Source organism: Thalassophryne amazonica, chromosome 6 (assembly GCF_902500255.1).
Source record: "Thalassophryne amazonica chromosome 6, fThaAma1.1, whole genome shotgun sequence".
Lineage (NCBI taxonomy): Eukaryota > Metazoa > Chordata > Actinopteri > Batrachoidiformes > Batrachoididae > Thalassophryne > Thalassophryne amazonica.
The window spans coordinates 53304805-53326085 of NC_047108.1; the positions used below are offsets into that span (position 1 = coordinate 53304805).

Below are 21281 nucleotides of genomic sequence, written 5' to 3' on the forward strand. Positions count from 1 at the left end.
TTTTCACTCCCCAAATTTCCTGTATATTTGTATTTGCAACTGTGTCTGTAGCATGGACCAAGCAGAGGGTCACCCCTTTGAGTCTGGTCTGCTTGAGGTTTCTTCCTCAAATCATCAGAAGGAGTTTTTCCTTACCACTGTCACTTGTGTGCTTGCTCTAGGGGTTGGTAAGGTTAGACCTTACTTGTGTGAAGTGCCTTGAGGCAGCTTTGTTGTGATTTGGTGCTATATAAATGAAATAAATTGAATTGAATGCATTTTCATACTCATGGGACGGGAGAGGTATTAAACCTTGCTTGTATGTAGCGCCTTGCTGTGACTTATGTTTTGATTTGGCGCTGTTTGATTTGAAAAAGCAGAGTGTCCACTTGAATTATCAATAGCCAGCCAGGTAGGGGTCAATTGAAGAATCATGCAGGGGTCAAAATTTAAAAATGCTCCAGTCATATTGAAAGGCATTCTGTATTATTTGTCTGGCCATAAAGATTTCAAAAAGATATATTTTGGACCATCTATGACTGAATTATTTTCAGTTATGAGGTAAAAAATAGCAAAAAATGTGAAAAAAATTCAATTTCAGTTTGGACAGGTGTCAAAAGTTACAGTTGCTCCAATTTTGGTAAAAAGTGATGTAAATTACTTGTTGGGCAAATAGAGTTGTAAAAAGGAATAGTTTCCCCACATCTGTCATGCTTAGTTGTCATATTACAGGGAGACATATGTTATATGCCATTGAATCCAATGGATATTGACATTGGTTGACCTTTACTGTGGACATCAAACATTCAACACAGTCAAAGGTGGGCTTCATAGATAATTGGCAAAGCTTCTGGGGAAAACCTGGTCTTGTTAGGAGAGACGGCATCCATCCCACTTTGGATGGAGCAGCTCTCATTTCTAGAAATCTGGCCAATTTTCTTAAATTCTCCAAACCGTGACTATTCAGGGTTGGGACCAGGAAGCAGAGTTGTAGTCTTACACACCTCTCTGCAGCTTCTCTCCCCCTGCCATCCCCTCATTACCCCATCCCCATAGAGACGGTGCCTGCTCCCAGACCACCAATAACCAGCAAAAATTTATTTAAGCATAAAAATTCAAAAAGAAAAAATAATATAGCACCTTCAACTGCACCACAGACTAAAACAGTTAAATGTGGTCTATTAAACATTAGATCTCTCTCTTCTAAGTCCCTGTTAGTAAATTATATAATAATGGATCAACATATTGATTTATTCTGCCTTACAGAAACCTGGTTACAGCAGGATGAATATGTTAGTTTAAATGAGTCAACACCCCCGAGTCACACTAACTGCCAGAACGCTCGTAGCACGGGCCGAGGCGGAGGATTAGCAGCAATCTTCCACCCCAGCTTATTAATTAATCAAAAACCCAGACAGAGCTTTAATTCATTTGAAAGCTTGTCTCTTAGTCTTGTCCATCCAAATTGGAAGTCCCAAAAACCAGTTTTATTTGTTGTTATCTATCGTCCTCCTGGTCGTTACTGTGAGTTTCTCTGTGAATTTTCGGACCTTTTGTCTGACTTAGTGCTTAGCTCAGATAAGATAATTATAGTGGGCGATTTTAACATCCACACAGATGCTGAGAATGACAGCCTCAACACTGCATTTAATCTATTGTTAGACTCGATTGGCTTTGCTCAAAATGTAAATGAGTCCACCCACCACTTTAATCATACCTTAGATCTTGTTCTGACTTATGGTATTGAAATTGAAGACTTAACAGTATTCCCTGAAAACCCCCTTCTGTCTGATCATTTCTTAATAACATTTACATTTACTCTGATGGACTACCCAGTAGTGGGGAATAAGTTTCATTACAGTAGAAGTCTTTCAGGAAGCGCTGTAACTAGGTTTAAGGATATGATTCCTTCTTTATGTTCTCCAATGCCATATACCAACACAGGGCAGAGTAGCTACCTAAACTCTGTGAGTGAGATAGATTATCTCATCAATAGTTTTATATCCTCATTGAGGACAACTTTGGATGCTGTAGCTCCTCTGAAAAAGAGAGCCTTAAATCAGAAGTGCCTGACTCTGTGGTATAACTCACAAACTCGCAGCTTAAAGCAGATAACCCGTACGTTGGAGAGGAAATGGCGTCTCACTAACTAAGCCCTCCGTAAAGCTAGGACATCTTACTACTCATCACTAATTGAAGAAAATAAGAACAACCCCAGGTTTCTTTTCAGCACTGTAGCTAGGCTGACAAAGAGTCAGAGCTCTATTGAGCCGAGTATTCCTTTAACTTTAACTAGTAATGACTTCATGACTTTCTTTGCTAATAAAATTTTAACTATTAGAGAAAAAATTACTCATAATCATCCCAAAGACATATTGTTCTCTTTGGCTGCTTTCAGTGATGCCGGTATTTGGTTAGACTCTTTCTCTCCGATTGTTCCGTCTGAGTTATTTTCATTAGTTACTTCCCCCAAACCATCAACATGTCTATTAGACCCCATTCCTACCAGGCTGCTCAAGGAAGCCCTACCATTAAGTAATGCTTCGATCTTAAATATGATCAATCTGTCTTTATTAGTTGGCTATGTACCACAGGCTTTTAAGGTGGCAGTAATTAAACCATTACTTAAAAAGCCATCACTTGACCCAGCTATCTTAGCTAATTATAGGCCAATCTCCAACCTTCCTTTTCTCTCAAAAATTCTTGAAAGGGTAGTTGTAAAACAGCTAACTGATCATCTGCAGAGGAATGGTCTATTTGAAGAGTTTCAGTCAGGGTTTAAAATTCATCATAGTACAGAAACAGCATTAGTGAAGGTTACAAATTATCTTCTTATGGCCTCAGACAGTGGACTCATCTCTGTGCTTGTTCTGTTAGACCTCAGTGCTGCTTTTGATACTGTTGACCATAAAATTTTACAATTTGTTCATGTAAATGGGGAATCTTCTTCAGAGACTAAGGTTAATTATGGAGTTCCACAAAGTTCTGTTCTAGGACCAATTTTATTCACTTTATACATGCTTCCCTTAGGCAGTATTATTAGACAGCATTGCTTAAATTTTCATTGTTACGCAGATGATACTCAGCTTTATCTATCCATGAAGCCAGAGGACACACACCAATTAGCTAAACTGCAGGATTGTCTTACAGACATAAAGACATGGATGACCTCTAATTTCCTGCTTTTAAACTCAGATAAAACTGAAGTTATTGTACTTGGCCCCACAAATCTTAGAAACATGCTGTCTAACCAGATCCTTACTCTGGATGGCATTACCCTGACCTCTAGTAATACTGTGAGAAATCTTGGAGTCATTTTTGATCAGGATATGTCATTCAATGCGCATATTAAACAAATATGTAGGACTGCTTTTTTGCATTTGTGCAATATCTCTAAAATTAGAAAGGTCTTGTCTCAGAGTGATGCTGAAAAACTAATTCATGCATTTATTTCCTCTAGGCTGGACTATTGTAATTCATTATTATCAGGTTGTCCTAAAAGTTCCCTGAAAAGCCTTCAGTTAATTCAAAATGCTGCAGCTAGAGTACTGACAGGGACTAGAAGGAGAGAGCATATCTCACCCATATTGGCCTCTCTTCATTGGCTTCCTGTTAATTCTAGAATATAATTTAAAATTCTTCTTCTTACTTATAAGGTTTTGAATAATCAGGTCCCATCTTATCTTAGGGACCTCATAGTACCATATCACTCCAATAGAGCACTTCGCTCTCAGACTGCAGGCTTACTTGTAGTTCCTAGGGTTTGTAAGAGTAAAATGGGAGGCAGATCCTTCAGCTTTCAGGCTCCTCTCCTCTGGAACCAGCTCCCAATTCGGATCAGGGAGACAGACACCCTCTCTACTTTTAAGATTAGGCTTAAAACTTTCCTTTGTGCTAAAGCTTATAGTTAGGGCTGGATCAGGTGACCCTGAACCATCCCTTAGTTATGCTGCTATAGACTTAGACTGCTGGGGGGTTCCCATGATGCACTGAGTGTTTCTTTCTCTTTTTGCTCTGTATGCACCACTCTGCATTTAATCATTAGTGATTGATCTCTGCTCCCCTCCACAGCATGTCTTTTTCCTGGTTCTCTCCCTCAGCCCCAACCAGTCCCAGCAGAAGACTGCCCCTCCCTGAGCCTGGTTCTGCTGGAGGTTTCTTCCTGTTAAAAGGGAGTTTTTCCTTCCCACTGTCGCCAAGTGCTTGCTCACAGGGGGTCGTTTTGACAGTTGGGGTTTTTCTGTAATTATTGTATGGCTTTGCCTTGCAATACGAAGCGCCTTGGGGTAACTGTTTGTTGTGATTTGGTGCTATATAAATGAAATTGATTTGATTTGATTTGAAACCTATTCCATTTCTTAATCCTATTTATTTTTGTTTAAGTTTTAAACTTGGGCAAGTTATGCTCTGCCAATTTTGTCTCTTGACTCTAGGGGGAGAACCTGGATCTAGCCATCTACAAAGAGGAGGTGGTGGCACTGATAGGAGAAGGTGTCTGTGCAGTGAAGACTCTGACCCACAACAACTTGTACTGTGAGCCACCAGCCCAACAACCCACTATCACATCCAACAAAAAACAGGATGGCATGGACACGCTGCCCGAGTTCACAGTGAGTCAGTGATCTCATGGAATTCAGTCAGAAAAAGTATGCCATTACCTTCAAACCTGTGTAGGGAAAGAGATATGAACAGTCAGGATATATAGCAGCAAATTAATGTAGAGTTGCTTAATTTCATGCTACACTGTCAAGATCACATAACCTTTGCTCTAGTCTAGGGGATTGTCTGCATCAATACCCTCACTCACTGTCTTTTCAAGGTAAAAATGGGGAACCTGAACTTCTCTCTGGGCAGAGTGCAATATGACATCCAGGCCCAGCCCACATTTCCTTTGGAGGCCCAGGTGGGAGTCGGGGTGGGAGCTTTCATAGTGGCTCTCATTGTGGTCATCATAGTGCTCATATACAGGTAAAAACAGAGTGCACACAGGCATGGTATATACAGGGGTTAAAGTGAGATTTTTAAGATAGGGCAGCTCTAATTTTAGACAATGCATGGTGGTGCTGATGGCAGCAGCACCTACAATAATACTATAACCAGTAGGAGGATCGCAAGAATGATGTGCAAGCCTAACTACTCTATGTTAGTGTGGAATCATGGGCTTTTTGTAGAGCAGGTTGCTGAGTGGGTAACGGCCTAACACTCACACACACTCATCTTCAACCGCATAGTCCAATTAAGGGTCGCAGGGGGCTGGAGCCTATCCCAGCAGTCATAGAGCGCAAGGCGGGGTACACCCTGAACAGGACGTCAGTCTGTCGCAGGGGCACATATAGACAAACAAACACATTCACACCCACACACACATCTACGGACAACAGAACCTTAAACTCAGACCTCACAGAGACAGGAAGCCAATGAAGGGAGGGCAAAATTGTTGTAATGTGGTCGAACCTTCTGCTTCTTGTCAAAATTCAGGCAGCAATATTTTGAACCAATTGGCGATATCTAATTCTGGATTGTGGTATGAGAGAGAATAGGATATTTCAGTAATCCAGTCAAGAAGAGACAAATGAATGGATCAGTCTGTGCATCAGCCATAGACAGGATGAGATGAATTCTTGCCTTGTTAAGAAGGTGGAAGAAAGCAGTTAATGTATAGGTCAAAGGACAATGTGAGGGCAAAAAGCACCTCAAGGTTCCTCATTTTTATAGTGTAATGTATGACTGCTAGGCAACTGCTAGGGGGAACTGCTAGGCAAGGTGCTCATCTGCCACCAGGACAAAGTTAAGGGTTACAGACCCTCCTAAAGGGCTCCTTAGTGATTTTCCCAGTTGATTGGGGAATTGAATCTGTGACCTTCTGATCACAAGCATGGTTCTGTAGACTTCAGGTCATCACTGTCCATTTGTAATTACATTATATATTAATTTATTAATTGCTGTTGGCACAACAAAGGATTGGATCAGTGTTCAAGAACTGAATTACTGTAATTATGCCACCAAAAATAAGATGATCAGAGACAGCAGACTTCAACCCATTCATGCAACTTGTGGAATATAACAATTAATGAGAAATTCTTTGATAATATTCATACCAACTGTTCAACCTTTCTTTGTGTTTTCTGAACACTACCAACATATTATAATTATTATTATATTTAAAACTACAAAGTGTCACTCAAATCCAAATTGTTAATGGAGACATTTATTATCAAGATATGAATAGAACTCAACTACCATTATATTAAAACTAAGTACAGATTTCCTCCCGAACAAAAGAATGACTCATGAACATACTAGAGCACCTCACTCATAGAGTGCAAACCTTTGCCAACACTAGTTTCCAATTCCACAAATTTTTACCTTGGAAAAAATGTTCAAGGTCAAAGTCCTGTTAGAAGTGGCTTTTCAAAAGCTACGTAAAATAAAATACAAAATATAGATCAAAAGGTTTTTTTAATTATAACATCAAATATCTGCTAAATCCCGAATAGGAATCAGATGACGATCAGTTTGTACCTCATTGCCACAAATGAGAGGGATTGAGGCCCTTTTGATTGAGATATAATGCAAAATGTACACAAATGGGCTTATCAAATTAAATTCAGATGTTCACAAAATCCACAATCTGGTTCAGATCTGGATCAAACTTTGTCATTTGATAGTGAGTGCGAGTCTGCACCTCACTTTCAAATATGAGATTGATTGGGGTATGTCTGATTAAAAAAATAATGTAAAGTATACATTAAATGGGGTTTTCAATGTTAAATTTAAATGCCACAAAATCTGTCATCTGGATGAGACCTGGATCAAACTTTGTCAGTCAGTAAAGGCTACCATCCTACATAAGGCTTTCAAATATGAACGGAATTTGAGTTATAAATTTTTGAAAATTCATTCAATGTTAGGGATCTTTCCTGACTTTGCCCTTTGTCCTGTGGCCTTGAAAATTGAATCAGTTCGTGCCTATTGGTATATGAATCTTCCGTAAAAAAAAATTCATAACAATATATGAACAATGTGGGCTTCAGGCTGTTCAAAATCAGACAAACAGACAAACAAATGGGGGCGAAGACATAACCTCCTCCAACTTAACATAACAATGTCATGGCCTGAGTAATAACAGTCAAACACTTTGGGAATTGCACCAACATCTCTGAAGTTGACATATATGTGGTCTAACAACACGCCAAGATCTGTTGTTGGCTGGGATACTAGTTTGTATTAGTAAAATACAGTGTGAAAAAAGTTGGCCCCACAAAAATGGTCATAATCATTTTTATCAAATAATTTCTGAAAATAAAAATATTAAAAGTTATTTTTCCAATAAAACAATTATATATGTAAGCCGGCGGGGGGGGGGGGGGGGGTATATAAGCCTCGATATGTATTATCGAGGCTTTGAAGTAACAAATTATTTGTGCTGTTGTGCAAAAAATGACACCTCAGCACCAAGCAAATTCCCATCACTGAAAGACGCAATCCTCAGTGTACTCTGGTGGTGTTGCTTATTTGAAGGACACGACTCTGAGTGGCTTTGCCTAATCCTACTCATAATGTGTGCTATCCTCTAGTGAAAGGCATCAGATTGGAATAAAAGTTTTATTCTTATATTTTGTGCTGTGTGAATGTTCTTTTATGGTGTCTGAAGGGCTAATCCCACCAGCAACCACCAATAACAGTTTTTCACAGGCTGGAGACCCACTTGCACTCCTAAAAAGCAGTTTCATGCCATTCCTTCCTTATCCTTAAATGTACAGTACCTGTCACACTCTACTGACAGTATGGTAAAGTGTCTTACTGTATACCTTTACCTAAATACTTATACATCACTGTTGTTTATCAGGAGAAAAAGCAAACAAGCTATGAGAGACTATAAAAAGGTGCAGATTCAGTTGGAGAACCTTGAGACCAGTGTGAGAGACCGCTGTAAAAAAGAATTCACAGGTATAACAGATAAAGTTTTCATATCAGAACAGTCCTTGTTCCAAAGAATTTTATATATTATTTGAATAATGTCAAACAAACCTTCTACCAGTAACATTTTCCTTGCTTTGTGCTTCCTCAGACTTGATGACAGAAATGATGGACATGTCCAGTGATTTAGTGGGTTCCGGGATTGCCTTCCTGGATTACTGGGCGTATGCAGAGCGTATCTTTTTCCCTGGCCACCAAGAGTCACCACTGAGACGAGATCTGGATGTTCCTGAGAGTCGAAGGCAGACTGTTGAGCAGGGGCTGGTTCAGTTGTCAAACCTGCTCAATAGTAAACTATTTCTTACAAAGGTAAAACTGAACTTATTAAAGAGTTGATTAGAGCTGACTGTTGCAAGGTTATTCAAAAAAGGACAGACAGCCATGAATCACTATATTACATCATTAGAACAGTTTATGAATAAATATATAATTTATAATTTCATTGTCATTATAAAGCAACCTTGACAAAAGACAAGTGCAATTTCTGAAACGAGTTGCATAAACACATTATTTATTTATTTATTTTATTTATTTATTACTAATGTGAAACTGCTTTTAAGAAATTAGTCATTCAAAGAGAAGCTGTAGAAGACTAGCCAAAAGCTGTGCGAAGGTCAAAGTAAAGGAAGGAAGGCACTACAGAAGCCTCTAAGGCCTTGTGGATGCCCTTTTCTCAAGTGGAGGAAGAGAATCTTTGGAAAAGATAACATATCGCACCTTCCAGGCTATATGAAATGTTGGTCATATACATACACATTAGTATTGGTCGCATCTGTCAAAAAATTCATCATGAAGAGGAAAAACACAAGTTGTATCGGTCTGTAACTCACATATAGCTCTTGAAATGTAGTACCTCTGCTTCGTGCAACAGGAAGCAAAATTAATTTAATTGTATTATTTTATTAATTTAAAAAAAACACCACATTAGCAAGCAGAAGTTAACGGGATAATTGATATCATTGCACAAAGCACAAACAACTCAGAAGCACACTGCTTCTTGCTGTCACTGAACAGACGAAAATGCCAGTGTGGAAATAATCGTGTCTGTGATCAGTCAATAAATGTAAATACACTTGTTTAGATAACAATACATTTTTAAAACATTATAGTTAACCTTACTGTAGTATAGTCTTTTTGAGTAAGAAGTTTTTCCATATCTTTATTTGAGAGCTTATGAAAGTCATGTCCAGTCCTTATTCAAAGTGCGATCTTTTAGTTGGAGAGCAGGATTTGTTAATTGCACTCATTGTCTAAGACCCAGCACATCCTTCTGTTTGCGGTCTCTTCTCCTTCATCTGCTTGCATTGCTGTGGTTGGCGCCCAGCTTCATGGTGAATTACTGCCACCTTCAGCTCCAGAGCATGGATCAGACAATACCTCATTCAGATCAGTCTATGGGGCAGTTTGTCATGTCTGGAGATGGTGCCATTTTGTTCCCATATATGATAATGCAGTTTATTACAGCCGCCAAGGATGTAATAAAATCATTGGCGTTTATTTATTTATTTGTCTGTCTGTCTGTTAGCAGGATTATATCAAAACTATTGCATGGATTTTGATTCAATTTTCACCACAGATAGATATTAGGATATGGAAGACTGCATTGAATTTTGGAGGTGATCCGGAACCTGATTGGTGGATGTCAGCAATCTTGGATTGCTCTTGATTTTGACATATACGTTGCTTTGAAATATTTGCAGGACAAACCAAATAGGATACGGTACCTACTTTCTTCAAACCAAACACTGTAAGACAAATGGTCATCCGCCCCAAAGATCAGACTCCAGATCATAAGAAAATAAGACAGGGATCCAGCACAAAAAGAGCAACACCTCAGATCAAGCTCCAACAGTTTACCTTCATCTCATGGACATAAGACAGACCTTTGTGAACTAAAAGGAACATGTTTTGAACAGTAAGGATAGCTGCATCAAGAAGGATTCAAAAGAAGGCATATTTGAAAAGTTCACAATGCTGTCTTTTCATCCCTCCTCAGTACCATAACCTCACATAGAGTACCTGTTTTCCAATCTGTTTCCCAATCGTTGCAGAGATATATCAATGTTTTTTAGTTCATATGTTCTTGTTGTGATTGTCCCTTTCCAGTTTATTCATGCTCTGGAGGTCCAGCGAACATTTTCCCCTAGGGACCGGGCCTATGTGGCCTCTCTCCTGACTGTAGCCCTACATGGTAAACTGGAGTATTTCACAGACATCTTGAAGACCCTACTTAATGATCTGGTGGAACAGTATGTAGCCAAGAACCCAAAACTGATGCTCAGAAGGTGAGAAGGCATTGAGTTTGTTAATTAATCAATCAATCAGTTTAATATCTGTAATGCAAGGGAAAATAATTTCATCATGCAGTGAGTGTTTGTGCACTTCTCCTTTTCTAGGACTGAATCAGTGGTTGAGAAGCTCTTAACAAACTGGATGTCTATTTGTCTCTTCACCTTTCTGAGGGTATGTTGTTCAGTATTCCCTGCCTGATATGAGCAAATAGTAATAATTGTTGCTGAAATAAACAGACCACAACAAGACCAGTTCACATAACCCTAGGGAGCTGATTAGGAGTGTATGTAGCTTATGTGATCACCCCTGTCTCTCATTTGTTCGACAAAATATGTTAGTGCCCTGTCCCACTGGCGTTTAGGAGGATTTGTGGATGGAATGCGCACAAAAGTGGCCCACATCCGCCAAACAACCGCAATAACCGTGTAACATTCCTGTATGAGTCGGCCGCCATCCGAACACATCCGTGATCATCCGCAGAGGCATGCATGTCCGCAGCCAGGATTTTTGAGCGGCTCAGAAATCCTGCTGCAGATGAGATCCGCATCACTGCCTGAACACAAACTGAAGACATACGCAGGACATACACAACCAACGCACCGCATATCCCCTGTCATCCGCTGATATCCACAACTGACGGGTTGGCGCGGCTTGGCGGCGGACCGGGACAGTGTGCAAAACAGATATGACGCGTGCCCAGCACGGCCACATCACGGTCGCAAATGGTATGTCGCGCATGCAGACTAAAGCATGACACAGGAGTGGATTTTCACTCCCGTCCCATCCCGCTCCCAGAAAAAAAATCCCATCCTGTCCCAATCCTGGACTGGAGTAAAAAAATAAATCCCATCCCGTCCCACTCCTGTAAAGATGACTCCCAATCCCATCCCGCTCCCACTCAAAATCAGTCCCACTCCCATCCCACTCCCTTATGTCTCGCGCCATGATGATCAATCAGTGACTGAATATGTAGTGACGTGGAGATGTCTGGAGTTTGACTGAAGATGTGAACATGTCCTGTCGCTGGTAGCAGCCTGTGAGCAGGACGTATGTCTCTTTTGTCCTTTATTTCACAATTATGACAGAGTTTTTGGAGCGAGCAGCAGCCCCGCAGCAGCAGGAGCGGAGTTTCTTTTTCTTTTTATGTTACGTGCGCGCGCAAGCGAATGGAGATTATTTTACTTATTAACTACACAGATGTATAATAGAACAAATGGTGACTGGTTTCTAAACACAATTATGACAGAGTTTTTTGGTGGAAGAGCGAGCTGCAGCAAGCAGCGGAGTTTCTTTTTTTTTTTTTTATTGTTTACATGTGCGTGCGTGAACGGGACAGTTGGTCCTCAAACTGGGTCCTGCAGAGGCGGAAGAGCCGCTGAAAGCAGCCGTCATCCAGATGCAGCTCCTGCAGCAATAATGATACTCTCTGTATTGGGAGCTTTTCACAACTCGCTCCGTGTGATCAAGGTCCGTCATGTTAACTTGACTGACAACCGGAGCCGGCGAGCGGAGTGGAAGCTCCTCCTATTTGATGACGCACCGGGGCGAATTTTCGCAGCAAAAGCAGAGCTACACACCGGGCGAAGGAGGCGCGTCCGTCGCCACGCGACCCCCGCAAATGTGTAGCGTCTGATCGCGCCCGTTGTGCACGCGGCATTAAATAGATGAAAATCATCATCTATTTTTGGCATTCCCGCTCCTGCCCGCTCCTGTTCAATTTTATTCCCGTCCCATCCCAATCACGGGATTGATAAAATTTTGACTCCCATCCCGCAGGAATCCCGCAGGAATCACGTGACCCACGGGAATTCCCGAAAAATGTCATCCTCTAATGCAGACAGAGTGGGCACGGATGAAGCGGGTGCATCACGGCCGCTGTGCCCCTCATGGGAGCGCCTCCGCGGTCGCCTTCACTTCTGTTCCCTGTTATATCCGCTTTTCTTCCTCATGTATTCGCTGATCCACTCCGGGACATTCGTCATTTCTGCCCACCTTTGTTGCGGACGCTCAGCTTTTGTCTCCTCATTTCATGCGCAAATCCTCCTAAACACCAGTGGGACAGGGCCCTTAAAAGAGGGTTTATGGATTTACAATACAAGTCATTTTGTGGTGCAATGAACCTTGGGTCAAGTCAAGATTGACAATCTATATCTATATCTTATTAAGTTATTCTTTTATTTTCTTTGTTGAATTTCATTACCTTGCGGAATAACCTTGCTGTTTTTAGCATTCTTTAGAATTCTTGCCTTATGATATCACAAAGACCTGTTAATTACAAGTCAGAGTTGTTTGTGCCCATTTCATTCAGTTGGAAGAGAATATAATGGTTCATCTTTATTATTTCCCTGTTCCTCTCTGCAGTAACTTCTTGAAGGGGTCATATTATTAAGATTTTCAGCAAGCAAATGAAGGTCATTAGTTGCACCTGAATGATATGGATTTTTTTAGGGGCTGATACGGTACCGATATTTGAGACTAAAAAAATTACAGTACTGATATGATTACAAAATGTCAATGATTCCTAACATTTCATTATGAAACCCTTGTGACAAAGAAATATAGTGGAGACTTGATGTTATACAGTTTTATTAAAAACAGCTGTCAATATAAATCAAATCAAATCAATTTTATTTATATAGCGCCAAATCACAACAAACAGTTGCCTCAAGGCGCTTTATATTGTAAGGCAAAAGCCATACAATAATTACAGAAAAACCCCAACGGTCAAACGGCCCCCTGTGAGCAAGCACTTGGCGACAGTGGGAAGGAAAAACTCCCTTTTAACAGGAAGGAACCTCCAGCAGAACCAGGCTCAGGGAGGGGCAGTCTTCTGCTGGGACTGGTTGGGGCTGAGGGAAAAGACATGCTGTGGAAGAGAGCAGAGATCAGTCACCAATGATTAAAAGCAGAGAGGTGCATACAGAGCAAAAAGAGGTGAATAAAAAGAAACACTGGGTGCATCATGAGAAACCCCCCAGCAGTCTAAGTCTATAGCAGCATAACTAAGGGATGGTTCAGGGTCACCTGATCCAGCCCTAACTATAAGCTTTAGCAAAAAGGAAAGTTTTAAGCTTAATCTTAAAAGTAGAGAGGGTGTCTGTCTCCCTAATCCGAATTGGGAGCTGGTTCCACAGGAGATGAGCCTGAAAGCTGAAGGCTCTGCCTCCCATTCTACTCTTACAAACCCTAGGAACTACAAGTAAGCCTGCAGTCTGAGAGTGAAGCGCTCTATTAATATAGCCAACAACCAGTCAACATCTGTCACATTGACTTTACTTGGATTACAGTCGCCTTGTTACATTGTTTGTCTGTCTATTTTGGCCCTGCCTAACTGGTGGCATAGCAACCACTTGTTTCTTGTAATTGTAAAACACTTACTCTGATTGAAAATGAATGTTAGCTGGTCACGTTCCCTCTGTCTATTGTAGCTAATGTGACCAAGGAGTGATGGGGGTCCCAGCAATGCTTGACAGCATTGTAAACATTGCAGTTGGACCACCTTCTGCTGGACAAACTATGAAATGGCACCATTTCCAGCAGGAACAATAAAGAATAATGCTAACACCAGTATCAAATCAAATCAATTTTTTTTTATATAGGGCCAAATCACAACAAACAGTTGCCCCAAGGCGCTTTATATTGTAAGGCAAAGCCATACAATAATTACGGAAAAACCCCAACGGTCAAAACGACCCCCTGTGAGCAAGCACTTGGCGACAGTGGGAAGGGAAAAACTCCCCTTTAACAGGAAGAAACCTCCAGCAGAACCAGGCTCAGGGAGGGGCAGTCTTCTGCTGGGACTGGTTGGGGCTGAGGGAGAGAACCAGGAAAAAGACATGCTATGGAGGGGAGCAGAGATCAATCACTAATGATTAAATGCAGAGTGGTGCATACAGAGCAAAAAGAGAAAGAAACACTCAGTGCATCATGGGAACCCCCCAGCAGTCTAAGTCTATAGCAGCATAACTAAGGGATGGTTCAGGGTCAGCCGATCCAGCCCTAACTATAAGCTTTAGCAAAAAGGAAAGTTTTAAGCCTAATCTTAAAAGTAGAGAGGATGTCTGTCTCCCTGATCCGAATTGGGAGCCGGTTCCAGAGGAGAGGAGCCTGAAAGCTGAAGGCTCTGCCTCCCATTCTACTCTTACAAACCCTAGGAACTACAAGTAAGCCTGCAGTTTGAGAGCGAAGTGCTCTATTGGGGTGATATGGTACTATGAGGTCCCTAAGATAAGATGGGACCTGATTATTCAAAACCTTATAAGTAAGAAGAAGAATTTTAAATTCTATTCTAGAATTAACAGGAAGCCAATGAAGAGAGGCCGATATGGGTGAGATATGCTCTCTCCTTCTAGTCCCTGTCAGCACTCTAGCTGCAGCATTTTGAATTAACTGAAGGCTTTTCAGGGAACTTTTAGGACAACCTGATAATAATGAATTACAATAGTCCAGCCTAGAGGAAATAAATGCATGAATTAGTTTTTCACCATCACTCTGAGACAAGACCTTTCTAATTTTAGAGATATTGCGCAAATGCAAAAAAGCAGTCCTACATATTTGTTTAATATGCGCATTGAATGACATATCCTGATCAAAAATGACTCCACGATTTCTCACAGTATTACTAGAGGTCAGGGTAATGCCATCCAGAGTAAGGATCTGGTTAGACACCATGTTTCTAAGATTTGTGGGGCCAAGTACAATAACTTCAGTTTTATCTGAGTTTAAAAGCAGGAAATTAGAGGTCATCCATGTCTTTATGTCTGTAAGACAATCCTGCAGTTTAGCTAATTGGTGTGTGTCCTCTGGCTTCATGGATAGATAAAGCTGGGTATCATCTGCGTAAAAATGAAAATTTAAGCAATGCTGTCTAATAATACTGCCTAAGGGAAGCATGTATAAAGTGAATAAAATTGGTCCTAGCACAGAACCTTGTGGAACTCCATAATGAACCTTAGTCTGTGAAGAAGATTCCCCATTTACATGAACAAATTGTAATCTAATAGATAAATATGATTCAAACCACTGCAGCGCAGTGCCCTTAATACCTATGGCAAGCTCTAATCTCTGTAATAAAATTTTATGGTCAACAGTATCAAAAGCAGCACTGAGGTCTAACAGAACAAGCACAGAGATGAGTCCACTGTCTGAGGCCATAAGAAGATCATTTGTAACCTTCACTAATGCTGTTTCTGTACTATGATGAATTCTAAACCCTGACTGAAACTCTTCAAACAGACCATTCCTCTGCAGATGATCAGTTAGCTGTTTTACAGCTACCCTTTCAAGAATTTTTGAGAGAAAAGGAAGGTTGGAGATTGGCCTATAATTAGCTAAGATAGCTGGGTCAAGTGATGGCTTTTTAAGTAATGGTTTAATTACTGCCACCTTAAAAGCCTGTGGTACATAGCCAACTAATAAAGACAGATTGATCATATTTAAGATCGAAGCATTAATTAATGGTAGGGCTTCCTTGAGCAGCTTGGTAGGAATGGGGTCTAATAGACATGTTGATGGTTTGGAAGAAGTAACTAATGAAAATAACTCAGACAGAACAATCAGAGAGAAAGAGTCTAACCAAATACCGGCATCACTGAAAGCAGCCAAAGAGAACGATATGTCTTTGGGATGGTTATGAGTCATTTTTTCTCTAATAGTTCAAATTGTATTAGCAAATAAAGTCATGAAGTCATTACTAGTTAAAGTTAAAGGAATACTCAGCTCAATAGAGCTCTGACTCTTTGTCAGCCTTGCTACAGTGCTGAAAAGAAACCTGGGGTTGTTCTTATTTTCTTCAATTAGTGATGAGTAGTAAGATGCCCTAGCTTTACAGAGGGCTTTTTATAGAGCAACAGACTCGTTTTCCAGGCTAAGTGAAGATCTTCTAAATTAGTGAGACGCCATTTCCTCTCCAACTTACGGGTTACCAGTATGTTCGTGGAAGACTCATATCAGCCAATATTAATGTTCAAACGATATATGGGTAGGTCACTAGTCATTAGGTGTGTTTGCAGTAAAATTTTAACCCCCAAAAAATTCCTTAAAGACCTTGAAGTGATGTGTTCAAAAAAAAAAAAATTATTTGCTCTTGGTTTTGCTCAGAGTTACCAAAGTTAGTTCAATGTGGATTCACGAGTCAATTTGGCACAAGAATTACACAAAATTTTAAATTTCTATGAATATTCCTTGGTAAATGGAATAAAGCTGCTGCATATCATGGGGCAGGAATTTCAGACCTAAGCAGGAAGTCAGATATGGACTACTATAAACTACTTCCTGTGTATTTTCCTTACATCAGCAGTTTCCATGTGCACAGCATGCACAAAATTCATTTATATAACATTGTATATCTGTGTTCAATTACGAAAGCAACATGAAAATACATTTTGTACAATATCACTCCTTAAAGGATTTTATTGTCATTTTGAACATCAACACCAATGTTACCATAATGAATGCTGTGATAGTGATTAGGCAGATGCCCTACTCTGTAGTTCTCTTGATTTTCTTTATGATTATTTTTATTTTATTTTTTTTAACTTGTTTGTCTGATCTAATTTCCATACAAAGTATGTGTTAATATTAAAAAAAAAAAATCTCAATTGAAGCACATTGCAATTATAACACCATATAACCAATACCATGGCCTTCACTTAGACATCAAGGAGGACAGTTGTGGATGCTTATGGGACACAACTTGTGAAGGAAAAATTGTGGAAGAACCATATGTTAAATTCTAGTGTGAGACATAACTGACCTGACATTTTCACACTTGAGCAGGAATCAGCGGGGGAGTCTTTCTATATGCTGTTCAGGGCCATAAAACACCAGGTGGACAAGGGACCTGTGGACGCCGTGACAGGAAAAGCCAAGTACACACTGAATGACAACCGGTTGCTACGAGAAGATGTGGAATACCGCACACTGGTTAGAACAACAGTTCATTTTCTTAACTTATTAACTTTTTTAATGACATTCAGGTTCCTATAGGTGACAGTGTTTTTCCAGCTAACAAATTTACGTTGTCACCACAAAGCAACATTATGGACTGTTGTAACATCTTTAGGATTTTGCATTGCTGCAATGTAATTTTATAGCATTTACAGAGGTTGACACAATGTGTTTTTACGTTATACCACAGCGATCCCACCAAACAATGTCACATCATTTTTTAGTAATGTTAATCTCACACAACAGTAAAATGTCACCACTGTTCCATGTGGGCTCTCAATGAGAATAGAGTGGAGCCAAAAAGTAATTAGTCCATCCCTGATTGTGCAAGTTCTCCTACTTAGAAAGATGAGAGAGTTCTGTAATTTTCATCATAGGTACACTTCAAGTGTGACAGACAAAATGAGAAAAAAAAATCTAGGAAATCACATTGCAGGATTTTTAAAAATTTATTTGTAAATTATGGTGGAAAATAAGTATTTGGTCAATAACAAAAATTCATTTCAATACTTTTTAACATAATCTTTGTTGGCAATGACAGAGGTCAAACGTTTCCTGTACGTCTAAATTCTTTAAAAATCCTACAATGTGATTTCCTGGATTTTTTTTTTTTTTCTCATTTTGTCTCTCACAATTGAAGTGTACCTATGTTGAAAATTACAGACCTCTCTCATCTTTCTAAGTGGGAGAACTTGCACAATCATGGACTGACTAAATACTTTTTGGCCCCACTGTAAATGGTTCACAATGACATGAAGCTTAGGACCAGCAGCCAGCAATCACTTTAGTATTTTCTCTGCTTTCCTGTTGCTTAATGCTGATGAATTTTATCTTAGGTGTTGTTTTCATGGCTGACTGATTCTGCTTTTTTTCTCTCTGTCTGAGCTGCGGATGATCACATGCTGGACTTGACGACTGCATAATTTCTGAAAAGGACACGGAACATTGAACGTTGAATGGCATGAGCACTAGGGATGTGAATCTCATCATTGACAACAATTTGATATGCATTTCGATACGCTACCAGCAATACGATACATATAGCGATGCATGAAGATACCATCGATACGATGCAATACGATTGACCCCTGTTCCCGATTTGATGCAATTTGATATGTGTTTGATGGCAATTCAATTTCTCACGATGCATTGCGATGTGATTTGGTGCGATATGATGCGATTCAACATGATGCAAAGAAATTATACCAAAAATTTTTATAGAAAATAAGAAGCTGCAATTCAGTATGGTACTATGGTTCTTCTTTTTCTTCTTTGGATTCTATTAGAGGCAGAGGATTTGTTTTACTCCTTATTAGCAGAAAATCTACCAGATGCAACATTAAGGAACAAGAATCAGTTCCCTCTTATCATATATGGAACCTGTTTGATCACACTGTCAGAACTGAAACAGTACAGCAAACAGTAAAACGTCACTCTCAATGAGTGACTTAATGTGAGTCACTCATTGAGAGAGTACCCCCTTGGCAAAAGTAATTTGAGATACTTTCTTACCAGTCTTGCCAAGTGGTGTAGCGGCGGCCACTGGATTCTTTGCAAATGACCTGCGTCTTGTCAAGTATCCTATCTTTAAAAAAGCGTCAAAAATGTCTTCCAAATTCTTGCTGCTGTTCTTGCGGTTCTCCATTTTGAAATAGATTTGTTGCGGTAGAAATGTGTTTTCAGGCATCCGTCCAAGATGGTGCATTCAATGTGCCTCTGAAAAAATCAATGCAAGCATGCAGCGACCGATGCATTGCGATTTCAGATGACAGTTGAATCGATGCACACTGAATGAATCCATACAGTCCCGTCGCGCATGTTTATCTAGATACTGATTCGTATCGATTAATCTCCACATCTCTAATGAGCACTGCTGGATGAGTCCTGCCTGTGAACTGGATGCCTGCAGGGACTTCTCATCAAATTTAGCTTTTGTTGTATTATTATCTGTTTTGTAAAACTTTACAAAATCTTGTCTGAAGCTCCTTGAGGCAGCTTTGTTGTGATTTGTTGCTATGTAAATTAAATAAATTAGATTTATTAAATTAACACGTATATGTTGGTTGTTCTTCAACATTGTAGCAATGTTGCAAAAAGTCTACAGAATGGCAACGTCACTTCCCAACTTAATAATTACTAAACAGTGATGGTGTGACTATGTTGTAACAACAGAATTCTTTGCTGGGAACATTGTGATATAACTTAAAAAATGTGATGTTGTAACAACCTCTGTACACTCTAGGAAATTATGTTGCAACAACATTAAACCTCAACGATAATATGTTGCATATGCATAATGCTCATCGTGTGTTTGCTGAGTTAAGTAGCAGTTGATGTTCCAGTAAATGTTTTTTTTTATTCCATACAAAGTAAAAATGCATTGCTTACTTTGTGTCAGAACGTATTTGTCATAAAGCATCTACCAGTGTCAATACTTGAAACAGATCATGGAAAAGCCTTCAAGAGTTATACACAATATTATTCAAATATTGTGCGTTATATCTTACTCTTTTCTGATTTCAAATTTTTCTTTCAGCAAATGTGACTGACTACACTAATGTATCAGAACGCTAATATTCTAGTTGAGTATGATGCATTTCTTCAGATAAGGAAGGTGAACTGTATGGTGATACAGCAGTTCAACATGTTTGCCAATAAGTAGTCTTCCTGTACAGACCCTGAATGTTGTGATGCCAGCTGTAGCTTCCAGCGGATGTGCCACTACACAGACGATACCAGCCAAGGTCCTGGACTGTGATACCATCACCCAGGTGAAGGAAAAACTTCTAGAACAAACCTGGAAGGGGACCTCATTTTCCCAGAGGCCACACATTGACTCATTACACCTTGGTGAGTCTACGGTGAAAGCTTCTCCAAAAGATCTGACTGTAGCTTTTGTAACACTGTGTGGTTTATTGAGCCCTATTTTCCACCTGGCACCACGTAGCAGACAGAACAGCATAATTATCATTGGCACAGTAATTTCTAACCCAAGCATTTGTCATTTTTACACCCAGTTCCCATGTACTTTAAATCATAACTACACTTTTCCATGGTGAAGTGGTCATGTTGGTCAAGTGTGGTCAAGCATCATGTAGGAGCTTTGCCATTGTGATGCAGCAGAAAGAGATTGCACCATAAACCACCAAAAACCAGACCTAGCGCCAAGTGCAGTGTATTTGTGGTACAGTAAATTTTGCACAGTAAAATATATTCTGCCTGGATAACATTTGGTCCCAGTCTAAATTGAGTAAAATACACTTTATTATAGAGTGAAATCAGCTCTACCGTCTTGTCAAATCAAGTGTTTCTACTCCACTAAGAGTTGATTTTCCACTGTGATAGAGTTTATTTAGCACTATGATAGAGTATATTTAACTCTATTTGGACTTGGACCAAATGTTATCCCAGCAGAGTACATTTTACGCTGCAAAATTTACTGTGTAGCAGAATATACAGATATAACTTACTAAGGCAGGTTCATGATGCGCATACATACACTCTGCACTCTGTCTACACTCTATACACAAATAAACTCAATTGAAAACAACAATTAAATGAAATAAGCATAAACACACTCACTCATCGTCAACCACTTACTCCAATTAAGGGTCACAGGGGTTGGAGCCTATCCCAGCAGTGATAGTGCATGGGGAATGACAGATGCCACAGAAGACAGAACGCCAGCCTCTCACAGGACCACAAACATGAACACGAATCAAAAAATACCAAACTTCATCTTACTGCTTCAGCTAAAGGAGCTTTGGTGGCTGTTAACTTGGCAGAAAACCTCTCACTGTCTAAACAGCGGCACACCAGGTTTCAAAAAACTTCAAGGCAACACAGAAGACAGATTTTTTTGTTATGCCAAAACACACCTACAAGTAAATATGACCTCCTTCCACCCACCACCCTACTTTGCATTCAGATTACACATCCTGTAACCAGCAGGATGGAGTCAGATATGCCCCAAATGTAATTGTGCTTTGCACTGTAAAGTGTGAGCCAGAGATTATTCACATAGGGCCCATTATTTTTATCCATGACAAGTATATGTATGAGATGAAATTGTTGGAGTTCTC

General features: G+C 39.8%; 1 protein-coding gene across 2 annotated transcripts in view; it reads left to right on the forward strand.

Annotated features, from left to right (window-relative positions):
* plxnb1a (plexin b1a) overlaps positions 1-21281 on the forward strand; it is a 129321-nt gene that overhangs the window by 69342 nt on the left and 38698 nt on the right. For both annotated transcript variants that reach the window (XM_034172188.1, XM_034172189.1), the window contains 8 exons: positions 4413-4589; positions 4799-4947; positions 7829-7929; positions 8051-8268; positions 10066-10244; positions 10356-10422; positions 17029-17175; positions 19875-20049. In XM_034172188.1, the coding sequence (XP_034028079.1) occupies positions 4413-4589; positions 4799-4947; positions 7829-7929; positions 8051-8268; positions 10066-10244; positions 10356-10422; positions 17029-17175; positions 19875-20049 (1213 nt within the window). The remainder of the gene's footprint in view (positions 1-4412; positions 4590-4798; positions 4948-7828; positions 7930-8050; positions 8269-10065; positions 10245-10355; positions 10423-17028; positions 17176-19874; positions 20050-21281) is intronic.